General features: G+C 34.5%; 1 protein-coding gene across 1 annotated transcript; it reads right to left on the bottom strand.

The window, feature by feature from the left end:
- Window positions 1-712: 712 nt before the first annotated feature.
- Window positions 713-3128, bottom strand: LOC133308058 (UPF0481 protein At3g47200-like). The gene is made up of 2 exons (XM_061508637.1): window positions 2491-3128; window positions 713-1463 (listed from the first exon to the last, which is right to left on the bottom strand). The coding sequence occupies exons 1-2, from the start codon at window positions 3126-3128 to the stop codon at window positions 713-715; spliced, it is 1389 nt and encodes a 462-aa protein (XP_061364621.1).
- Window positions 3129-12619: the final 9491 nt, after the last annotated feature.

A 12619-nucleotide genomic window follows, 5' to 3' on the forward strand; every position in this document is an offset into this window, starting at 1 on the left:
GCTTATAGCCGAGGCATGAGTGTGTGCACAGTGTGGGCAGAAGTAGTAAATGAGTTCAGAATGTGTACCTGGGGGTCTTAAGCCTTGTATTTATAGGATTTACCTCTTGGGCTGTGTAAATCTTTCAGTTGGTGTAGGATTCAACTCCTTTTATGTAGGGATAGTGGTTCTATCCTCATTATCTTTATTGTTTCATGTTGTTAGGATAATAGAGTCATTATCCTTTAAAGAATTCTTGAATATGTAGTTAATATATGGATATATTCCATAACATAACTCTTGTGAGTTAATTATATGCAATCAGAAGTATTCAATGCATTTTATACGGATTTATGCATTTTTTATTACAAAATTCAAATAACACAGCAATAGATTTATTCAATGCAGCACCACACAAACATATCACTGTAGTTGGGAATGGATCTTCTCCTATGTAATTTAACATGATCATTTGAGAAGATATTAATCATTCATAGACAAATCAATAGTAATGAAATGATCATATATTAATCATTCATAGACAAATCAATAGTAATGAGACACTAGGGGAAGAAAAACTATTAAGATAGAGAGTGACAAAAAGATAATAGTTAATTTGTCTATATATAAATGATCAAGATCCTGTTACTCAACAATAATGTAAAAAATCACGCAGAAAATTTATTTCCATTATAATTATACAGTCTGTCGGTTCACATAGTGAGCGAATTAATTAGCTAGCGGGGTTAATGGCAAACAAAGTTTGGATGAAAGTGAGAAGAAGAGCAAAAACAGCAGCAAGGAAGGCAATGAATGCCCAAGGGTTACTGAAATAAGTATGATAACCAAGAGCTATCCATGTCTTGCATTTGTTCCTATAGTGTTTCTCAATTTGAGGTCTAATATGAGCGTACTTATCCATGTCAGGGACCAAGTCAGTGCCTATGGTATTGAAAAGCTTTGACACTTCTTCATCGCTCCCAAGAGCATTGAGCAAAATCCCTGCTGATCTAAGCTCCTTCACATCATCAGGGTGGTCTATAAGTGAGTCCATGAATGCCACAAAGGAGCATATTTCATAGTTGTTCTCAAAATCTGGACACATTTCATATGCTATCAAATTGAGAAACGTAGGAGCTGTTGTGTCGTCGACGATGATCACTGGAAGCTTCAATTCAGCACATAACCATCCACAAGAGAATTTGATGTCTCTTAGCCTTCGTGATTTGCTGCTGTTTAGTCTAATCCCTGCTGCTCTCAGCTCCTTTATGTTTCTGTATGTTATCATGCCGTTGTCTTCATTCTTGTTGTTGCCTTTATTGTTTCTCATACCTTTCTGCTTGCGATCCTGGTTTTTGGCTTCCTTAGCAGGAGGATCATGAAGGATAGCTCTGCGAAGCTGATCAAGAAGATGAATGGGTGACTCCTTGTGGGGTTGCTGAGTCTCTTCTTCGGTTAGAGTAATGCTTGTGTACTCTTCTTCACTGCATAAAAAATATAACATGTTTACCACCATTAGCATGGATCAATTGATATAGGTTGCTCCAGCTGACCAGTGGTTTCGCTCATTTGATACACAGAGTTATACCCTTACAATGCTGTTTGACTCGAATTCGGATTGGTCTCTGTTATGAACTCGTATAATGGGCCCATTAAGTTTCAAGCCCAACAAGGGGCAATTCAAGATATGGATTGATGCTAATCAATCCATACTTATCTTAATGTGACAGCATAGCTATCAAGGCTGGATCCTCATCGTAGCAACCAAAAGCCCGTCCACACTACCTACAGGTAATCTCTATAAATACAAGGGCAAACCCTAAAGGTACACACATTCTCTCTCTTATTGTTATGCTGTCACTGTGCACACACACACCCCATTGGCTAATGCCGTTATAGTATTCAGTGCACAGTGATCTCTTTAACTCAAGGGTATCTCCCTCGTAGATACCTTGGAGAGGACATCAGATCCAATATTAATGTACTAGCCTAGCTGGGCTAGACATCTCTGTCTCAAGGGCAGAACAGTCTCTCTATATATATATATATATAAGTTTATAGCATACTTATACCTCCACCTCACATTCGTTAGTGGGATTTTTTATAAGGAGGAGTGATTTTTTATTAGGGGAGAACGGAAGTAGTGGTAAAGCTGTTCTTTCATGACTGAAAGGTCATGGGTTCAAATCCAGAAAACAACCTCTTTGCAATGCAAAGGTAACGCTGCGTACAAAGATTGTCTCTACCTCACACCCGCTAGTCGGGTTTAACGGGAAGTGGTTTTATATAAAATTTAAAGGTAGCCTTGGAACAACATTAGTATTGCCATGTGAGGAAATCATATATATGATTCATGCGAGGAGGTCACATATCTAGTTGACATAATTAGTTTCATGCAAATGAAGGTCAGATTACCTATTATAGATAACTTTATAACTGACATGCTGCCCATTTATATAATAAAATTTAAATCAAATCTCAACAATTGAGAGAATATTGCTCTGATTATACCTGTCTTGATCCTTATCCACGTCCCATTTTTCAGCACTTTGATGGGGTCTAACAGGCGATAAATGATGACACTGAAGAAACTTATTCATGATTTTCAACAGATTTGCATCATTCTCACGGACTGATAAAAGTTTCAGCACTTGATAAGGAAGCTGGTTCTCCAACAAGAGCACATCTTGCCGCACAAGAGCAAGTTGATCAAGCTTGACATTCATTTTTTTTGAATTATCAAGGTTCCCTTCATCCAATATTTGTAGCAGAGAACATCCATCCACAAATAGCATCCACGATAGCTTTTCATTATCATGGAACCCTTCGATAACATCCTTAGCAAAAAGATCCTTCAGTTGCTCAATTTTTTCTGCAATTTTTTGGTATAGAGTTTGTGGATTTTGTTCGTTGCGTTTGAGGTACATTGATGCCCACATAAGCTTGTATTGTTCTCCGAGATTAAGATTCTTTTCTCCATGATGGATGGGACCAATGGACACTAACTTGGGCGAGTAATGCATGGTAAAATGTTTTCGATCTCTGAGATAATGTGTTACCCTTTGAATCTTGGGGTGTGGATTATGTGGTGTTTGCATTGCTTCTTCTAGTTGTGTAAACTTCATGGTGAGTTGTGGGTTAACAATCATGGTGCAACAATGCTATTGAAGAATTGGTGGGTGTTTAGATGACTTAATACTTGAGATATGGAATACAATAATCACTTAGCTCGTACTTTAAGTTTGAATTATAAATTCAGAATTTCAAGAATATAGCAATTGCCTTATATGAATTATGAATGCTAGGGAGTCCAGAATTCAGAGTTAAAAATAAATAAATTATTAATTATTAATAGAAAGACACTTTCACGCTAAGTTGAACATTCTTTATTTAAGGAGTACTGGATAAATTAAAATAAGAAATTCAGAAATACAAGAATATAGCATTTAGCTTTGCTTAAGTTTGAAGTTTGGAATGAGTACAGAGTCTGGATTTGCAGTAAAAAAAAGCACTAAGATATAATAAAATATAAAGATTGATAAAGACATCAGTAAACAATTTTAAATAAGGAATATTGAATCCCCTTTGCTTCGCAAATGCTTCAAGTCTGTATAGATTCAAGGTGAAAAAGCACTTCAGTAAAGAATTTTAGAATAGTGTGTTTAAAGTTAAAAGGGAAAATATTGTTTTTATGATAGAACTTTTTTTAGAATTTTTCCGTCAAAATCTACTATTTTTAATTTTTAAAATAATACACAAAAATAGTTTTTTTTTTGTTTTTCCCTTTTTATAAAAATTATGTAATTATTATAAAAAAATAATTAAAAAACATTTAGTTTCTTTAAAAAACACACACACACACACACAAAAACAACCAGGCCCGTAGATAGGGAATATTGTAGAATCATTTTTTTTTAACGAAGTAGAATCATTTATCGCTTTGCTGGTATATTTCAGGTTTAGAACTTAATTAACATGCTAATCAATGAATATTTCTCTTATTGTTTGTGAGTTTATGCTCAATGAAATTGCAGTCACAGCTTTCAAAACGTACATTAGACATGAGAGGAGGAGAGGATGCACTCCGTATTATAATAGCTCAACTATTCAATAAATCTAGCCGAACCAATTTTTATTTTTATTTTGAGAAAAAAAATAACATAATTTTGTTACATTTTATCTCGTGCATAAGATAAAGAAGTTTTAGATTTGTGTGAATTAAGTCGCACATTTATGCTCGTTTGAAGTTTGTTGAATGATTTACCAAAAAAAAAACAAAAAAACAAAAAACAAAAAAAGAAGTCTGTTGAATGGTTATGAACACTCAGAGAAATGTAATTGCCGTTTTCCTTTAGACTTTTTACCCTAAAAAGAGTAAGATTACGACTATAGTGGTTTAAATAGGTAAGGTCGCATTAGATTCTGATCTAAATAAGTCAACTCTATGCAAAATATTTTTAATCTGCAGTCGCCTATTAGTCTAATGATGTATTATAGGTTTGACTTGACCTATATTCAAAAATTAAAAAGTCTAGCCTAGGCTTATTAGCCTATTAAGCCTTCAATAATTATTAAAATTAGAAAATAAAATAAAATAATTTTTATTAATTAAAGTTATTTAAATAATTTTTTTTTTGATTTAATTAAAATAAATAATACGATATAGACTTTCTTGTAGACTTGTAGGCCAAGCTTTGTAAAAGTAGATCTATAACCAATTTTCTAAACAAGGTTTTTTTAAGGCCCAAGTTTGTTCTATTTATAAAATATACTAGGTCAGGTTGGCCTGACGTAGACTGGATCATAGTTCTCTAATAGGGCACCCACTCTCTTTACATCTCTAATGACAAGTTAAAAGATTTTTAGAAACAAGCATTTTGGGTAGGGAAGATTCTGGTTTTGGGTTATGGCTACTCTTTCAATCGGTGAGTGGATATTGACATGATAAAACCTTTTAAGTTTTTTTTAGGTTTTGGCTAGCTTTCCAATTAGTAAAGGATATTTTAGATAATGACACTAGTTTATAAGAAGGGAATATTGTTTCTCATGTTGCAGGAGATAATTTATCTCATGCAACACAAAAAAAAAAGGTGGAACCCACTCAGGAGAAGAGATAAAAAGAAAATAAATGGGTTCTACCCACTTTTTTGTGTTATGCAACATGAGAAACAATATTCCCTTATAAGAAATACAAGAATCACAATTATAAATTTAGAAATACAAAAATATAGCAATTACCTTAATACTAGCTAGCAGTCTAGAATTCAAAGGAAATAATAATAATATGGAAAAAAAAGTTTGTTATTTTAAGTGAAACGACTATGTTTTGATGCATATTTGGTGGTGTTATGGGTATGGTATAAAGACCTACATTCTGGAAGGTCCAAGAAAGGGAGAAACTAAGAAGAAATTAAGGGAAATTAAGGAAAGATTTTCTAATTAATACTAATCATAGTGCGACAGGATCAAGCATTGGACACCCAAAATTCCATCGGAGGTTCAAAATTTTACTACCTACAAGTAAACTCTATAAATAAAAGGTAAAGCTATAGGTATGGGACTTACTCTCTATTTTGTTGTCACTGTGCACACACACCACGCTTTGACTACCCTGTTACTTTATCAAGCACAGTGATCTACTTACTTTCAAAGATATCTTCCCCATAGATACCCGAGAGAGCCCATAGATCCAAGATGAACTCAATAGTCTTTGACTAGACATTTGTATCCCCAAGATAGAGTATTGGCATCGTTTGTGAGAAAAGATAAACTTCTACCCCTACAACCAACATGGTGAACACAAGGAGCAACATCCACCAATAGCCACCATTGCCACCACCACTAGACAGATCAACCGCTCAACGGGCCTGGGCCAAAAAAAGACCCACCCTCAACCTCAAGGTTGTCCACGTCAATGATGACGTGTCAACTCGGCATCCACTCTGGCTCAGAACCCGGCACCTCAGGTCGAACCTGCCCAACTGACCCCAATACCAGATGTAGATAACCGCATAGCATAGACTGCTCTCCACGCTATTTTGCAGCGAATGGAGGAGATGGAGAACCGATACCAGATTCTGACTCGAATGGACGCCTAGTGAATTAGGGACTGGAAAAACCACAGGCAAGATCAAAGAAGATTTTTACTAAATGGAAGAAATTATAACGTTTCTCTAAATACAAGGAGAGAACAATATCACTTTCTCTTATATTAGGAGAATACACTTCACTCAAGAGACACTTGGTGTTTTTCTCTCTAAGTTTTGGGATGCTTAGAAGAACATATTTTTTCTTGAACTTGGGATGCTAACAATGGAGGACAAAGCCTATATTTATAGGCTGAAGTTTACTCGTAATTTTATGCATTTCCGAAATCTTTCTACATACACACCCCTTTTTGCACAACATCTTGTGCAAATTCTTCAAATAAATAGTACATTTGTTGTTTTCTTTGAATTCAACCACCGAAGTGACTTTTTGTCTTATCATGTTGATGGAAGGAAACAACTACAACATAGCAGATATATATAGATTATTCATAACCAACTCTAGTACATTAGTTTAGGCTTGAGGCTTTCAGTCAGCATACAGATACATATCAGGTTCCTTGTGGAAAATGATGTAAATTACCCAATTAAGAATAATCGTCATCTTCCTCTTCACCTTCTTCTTCTTCCTCTCTAGGTGGGCCCAATTTTTACATTCAAGCTTTCCATTTCGACGAGACTTTCTTTGAGATGATTGGTACTTAACATCAATAACCACATAGTCATGGCGTATAATATTAGACAAAGATTGGACCTAAGTCCAAAGGCCCAACTTTAAGGGGGCGTTTGGTTCAGGAAATTTTTTTGGAATAGTAGGGAAATGAGATAGATAGAGAAATGATTGGAAATATAGATAAAGTGAGATAGGTAGAAAAATGTAAAAAAAAAGTTGTTTGGTGGGAAAAAACTTTACTGGGAAAATTAGGTAACTTTATGAAATCAACAGTGCATTAAAAGCCAGATAACCGGTTTTCCGAAAAATCCCACCTTCAAATTGGGTTTCTAAACAGTGCGGATATCTATGTTTCTCATAAATCCAGAAAAATTGGATAGATGGGTTTTTGGTGAAAAACGTTGAAACAAACATGGTGTTTCTAAAAGCCATACTTGAGAAAGATAGATATCCGCTGAAAAGCTCCCAACCAAACACCACCTAAAGACTTTACTATAAAGAAAGAACATTCAAGAACATATCTCAGTCAACAATGGTTGTTGATACTCTCATGCTCCTCAGCAAACTCATCTCAAGCCACATATCCAAGAACCAATAAGGAGATTGCTGCTTCACCACTTGCAGGAAACAATCAGGGCATCCCCCAAAGCTAGTCATCCATTCATTATAAATACTAGTGCTCTAAACATAAGGTAAACATCTTCTCCTAAATTTTGAAACCTGCTTACACAAAATCTAACTTAAGCATCAAAGTGTCTTGCATGTACACTCACTTCTTTGTTCCATTGAAGACTCATGAGTAAAGGTGCATCAAATCACCAGTAAAGGGAGCCTCATTAAATCATGGTCAGCCCAGGTAATCTCGGACTAAATAGTGTATACTCTGATTGAATATAACATTTGTATATTTATATAGTATGCCCCTTCACACAAAAGCTCATTGAACTGAAAGGGTGGACAATACACAGACTCTACCTACACGTGCTGAGAAACTTCATAATATTTACTTATTTATTAATAAAATAAAGGCGACGAGAATCGAACGATACCTACCTAAGCTAATAAACTCTATAATATTTAATTATTTATTATAGAATGAGAACAGTGAGAATTAAACTTGTAACACTTGATCACATAGACTCTAATATCATATAAAAAAATTATTTTAATACAAAAGTTTAAACTGTTAAATGAAGGCCATAATAATAGATTCATATAGTAGGAACATTTTTTAATGAGATGCAAAGAGTATTTTGAACTATCTACTTTTTTGGAAAATTTTGTTTTCACAGATTGTTTATTTTCGCTCTGTGGCTATCTATGTGCTCGGTGACTGCAAGTTGAAAATTTGTCGCATTTGCACCGCTATTGTGGAAGGCAATTAGTTAAAGCCACTGCACACAAAAATCTTTTTCGTATGTTGAACCGTGATTTTTTTCCCAGACTTGTGCATGGCTTAGAGTATGCTAGAATAGTTGTGATGCAATAATTTCCATCCATGTGCTGTGTGTAAATTTTTAAGTTAAATGACAATTCTGCCCTTCACTTAAGAGGAAGCCTAACTACTAGGGTGAGGGTATTTTCGTCCATTTTCTCAGGATGCTTAGAAAATTTGTTTCTTTATTTATTTTTTATTCCATACACACATGCACATAAATTTTGCATTTGGAGGCTTGGGCTATCACATAATTCATTAAACAACATGAAATGATGCATTTAAGAAAGTTGTACTATTTAATAAACTCCGTAATCAACAACCAACACCTCGATACATTGAATGCTTATGTGAAAGTATTTTCGTAAGCTACTTGTCATTCAAATTTCGGACGGTTCACACCCGAATTTTTTTTTTGTCAACAACTTCACAACCATATGCATGTGACCAATTTCAATAAGAAACATATGAGTCACAACCCCCAAACGGTTTCCATTGCATTTTGGTTCCACACCAAGTTAGGAGCACCCGCATCCTTCTCTTCTATCTATGGTCAACAAGTCGAGCTTGTACTGAACGAAGAGTTTTGACTCTGCAACAATTTAAGTCAACTATTTCCTACTCTTCTCTTCTAACATTCTTATGGAATTTGAAAGTTTGTTAGTTCACTGGCTTTAATTAATAGCCTTCCACAAATGTGACAAATTTTCAGCTTGCGTACCGAGCATATAGATAGCCACATAGCGAAAATAAGGAATCTATGTGAAAGTAAATTATCCAAAAAAGCAGATAGTTTAAAGGAAAAATATTTCTAATTTTACTGCAAAAATTAATTCTTTGTCACACTCACGTAAGAAAGAGTAAGCGGTTCTCATTGTGAAGAGAAGAGAGAGGAAAAGTTAATAAAATCAATCCATTTTTATATGAGTGTGACAGAGAATAACTTTTTGCAGAAATGTTGAATCCATAGTTTAAAGGGGCTCATTAAAAAGAAATTTCCCTACCCTTAATATGGAATTAATTTTTTATTTTGCGCTAATGCCAGACAAGGTTTTCTTTACATGTAAATCTCACAAAATTAGGAAACTTATCTTTCTCCCACAATTACTCTTTCACCAATCAGTAGAACTTGATGGATAACTTTAGGTTGGAGTATTTAATACTCAATCTATTTAAGTATTACTTAAAAGATAGTTGAATTATTGAGTTCTGATTAACTCATCTTCTTTTCTGCAAGATCAAAGTTTCAACCTTCAGCACAAAGAACACGGACAATTGGATGTTGGTAAGTGTTACTCTCATATTTAAGGGCTTTGATATGGTTTATGCGTATAAAACCAATGTTTAGTTAGATTTTGGTATTATATATTTGGGTTTAGTGCGTATCATTTAAAATGACACAAGTTATATTATTTTAGTGACTTACACAGAATATGACCGATCATACTCTGTGTAATTATGAAAAGTTACTTTTTTCACTTTACACGTCAGCGATGTGACTGAAAAAAGAGAAATTTTTTTTTTTCAGATTTTCACAAAGTATGACAAGTCATACTTTGTGTAAATCATCTAAAAGCACACAACTTGTGTCCTTTTACATGATACTTTTTTTTCTATATATTTGTATATAAATTATTGAAACTATATATAATTTGTTGTAGGCCCACTACCGAAAGTTAGAAAATGACATGAGGCGTATGAACGAAAAGGAACAATATATGGAGAAGATATTGGTATGTATATAATTGTTATTTTTAAAATGAATAGTTTATAGGTTTTACTTCTCTCATGTTGTATGAGAGAAGTTATCTCATGTTGTGAGATAAATTAAGTGGGGCTCACCAATTTTTTTTTTTTTTAAAAAAAGTGAGACACGTCTTTTTATGTGAGTGTAAAATGAGAGAAGAGTCTTATGTAATATAAAAGTATAATTTTCCATAGTTTATACTTTTTATACCAAATATATTGCTAAAAGTTTCCCTTTTGTCCTTATTCCAGTGGCATCTTCCATACAGCTGGATTGACAAGGAAAGAGGTATATATGCCGAATTAGATTATGCAACAAGGTTTGTATCTTTGCTTAATATTATAAGCCATAATAGTGTGGTTATTGATGTTCAGTGGCCAATCAGCTTAGAGAAAATCCTATCGAAATGGAAAACTTGAATGACAAATTGGGCCCACCCAGAGAAAAAGATGAAGATGAAGTGGAAAAGGAAGAGGAAGAGGAAGATATTAGATATTAGGTATAAAGGCAGTTTAGTATTTTAATGATACTCTAGAATCTTCTCTTGTTTTCTTATATAAGAGCTTTATTGTACAAATTAATGACCCAATCAATGAAATTAATATTTTTCTTTTTCTCACTTTTACCTTCTAATATGGTATCAAGAGCAATTTTTTATCCTTCATGAATGGAGATTCCGCTGCCATATTTTTTTTTCCTTGTTTTTTTTTCCGCTGCCTTCATTCTTTTTTCTTTTGTTTTGTTAGAACATCAATTGGTTCCTTATAAGCAACACCAACGCTCGGTGGTTTAGTCTCTATCTGTCTTGGGGTAATAGTCACTGAACCAATCTTTAAAATAGAAGAAATATCTTCTTTTTCAGCTGTACCTTTGTCAGCCTTATCATCAACAGGCTTAGTGCTGGTGACATCACCGCCTCTGGTTCAGTTCCGGTGGTCAGCCACCGTCGCAACATCAAATTTTTTTCTGGTCATCTTTTCCGACCAATTTTCGCTGTGGATTTTTTTCCAGCATGTTCTTCTCAATTTTTTTTAGTTGCTAGTCATCTCTTTTCTTCTAAATCTCTCAAATCTGTTTCATTTTCTTGTTCGTCGGATCTCCGTGGACCTTTGTCGTGTCTTTCTCTCCTCCGGTCGCGTTTCTCTTCTTCTGGCGGCGTCTCCTTCTTTTCCGGTCATCATCTCCGACCGTGTCTGATTCTCCGGCCGTGTCTTCCTTTTCTCCGGCCGTTTCTGTTCCAAAGTTATGCCCTTATAATCGTACGAGACTCGAATCCGGATTAGTCTACGTCCATTGACTATCCGATATCAAATAGTTTATATATGGGAAAAGTGTATATCATTTTAAAGGATGTAAAGTTATGTCATTTTAAGTGAGAGAAAGAGATAGATAAAGGAGGAGAGAGACTGGACAAAAAAATATAAAGATGTGGGTCCCACCTCTTTGTGAGAGTGAAATGACATAAGTTGTGTCATTTAAAAGGACAAACATTTTTCCCTTTATATATATATATATATATATATATATATATATATATATAGGGATAGGTTATTCTACCTACCATTTTTTTTGCCTACCTTTGCCTACCACCCTCCAACACCGTTAGATCATAATCTCAAAAAGAGAGAAAAATAAATATTAGTTAAGATTCTGATCTAACGTTGTTGAAGGATGGTAGGCAAAGGTAGGCAGAAAAAATGGTAGGTAGAATAACCTATCCCAATATATATATATATATATGTGGGATTTACATTTCTGCAGCTGCTGTATGTGCAGCAATCAAAAACTTGCCATATATATACTTGAAAGCGTTAAATGCTGGGAATCATAACTATACAAAGGATAAAAGCATTAAATGTGGAGAATCATAACCATACACCTGTCGTTGCTGTACGCAAAATTACCTATAATAGATCCTTTCCTCGACCTACGCTCGAGTGAGGAGGTCACATATCTAGTTGATATAATTAGTCACATGCAAATGCAAGAGAAGATTACCAATTATAGATAGCTTTATAACTAACATGTTGCCTCTATTGTATAATAAAATTTAGGGTTCGTCGTTTCTCCTTTCGCTGCTGATGAAAAAAGTTGTAGCAAATTATTAACACTAGGATACGGGGTCGTATCTTAATAAAAATAAGTGTTGCTGCATTTATTTCCATCTTCGGTGACAGAAGAAGTATATAACCCTAAAATTTAATTCAAATCTCAACAATTGAGAATATTACTCTAATTGTACCTTTCTTGATCCTTGTTTTTTCCCTTTCCCATGTCTGATTTCTCATCACTTTGATTGGGTGTAACAGGCGATAAATGATGACACTGAAGAAACTTATTCATGATTTTCAACAGATTTGCATCATTCTCACGGACTGATAACAGTTTCAGCACTTGATAAGGAAGCTGGTTCTCCAACAAGAGCACATCCTGCCGCACAAGAACAAGTTAATCAAGCTGGACATTCATTTTTTTTTTTTTTTTGTATTATCAAGGTTCCCTTCGTCCAATATTTGTAGCTGAGAACATTCATCCACAAATAGCATCCACGATAGCTTTTCATTATCATGGAACCCTTCAATAAGATCCTTCAGTTGCTCTATTTTTTCTGCAATTTTTTGATATAGTGTTTGTGGATTTTGTTGGGTGCGATTGAGATACATTGATGCCCACATAAGCTTGTATTGCTCTCCGAGATTCAGATTCTTTTCACCGTGATGGATGGGACCAATGGACAC

The sequence above is a fragment of the Gastrolobium bilobum genome, unplaced genomic scaffold (genome assembly GCF_033153095.1).
Source record: "Gastrolobium bilobum isolate Gb01-03AN ecotype WA unplaced genomic scaffold, APGP_CSIRO_Gbil_v1 utg4103, whole genome shotgun sequence".
NCBI classification, from domain to species: Eukaryota; Viridiplantae; Streptophyta; class Magnoliopsida; order Fabales; family Fabaceae; genus Gastrolobium; species Gastrolobium bilobum.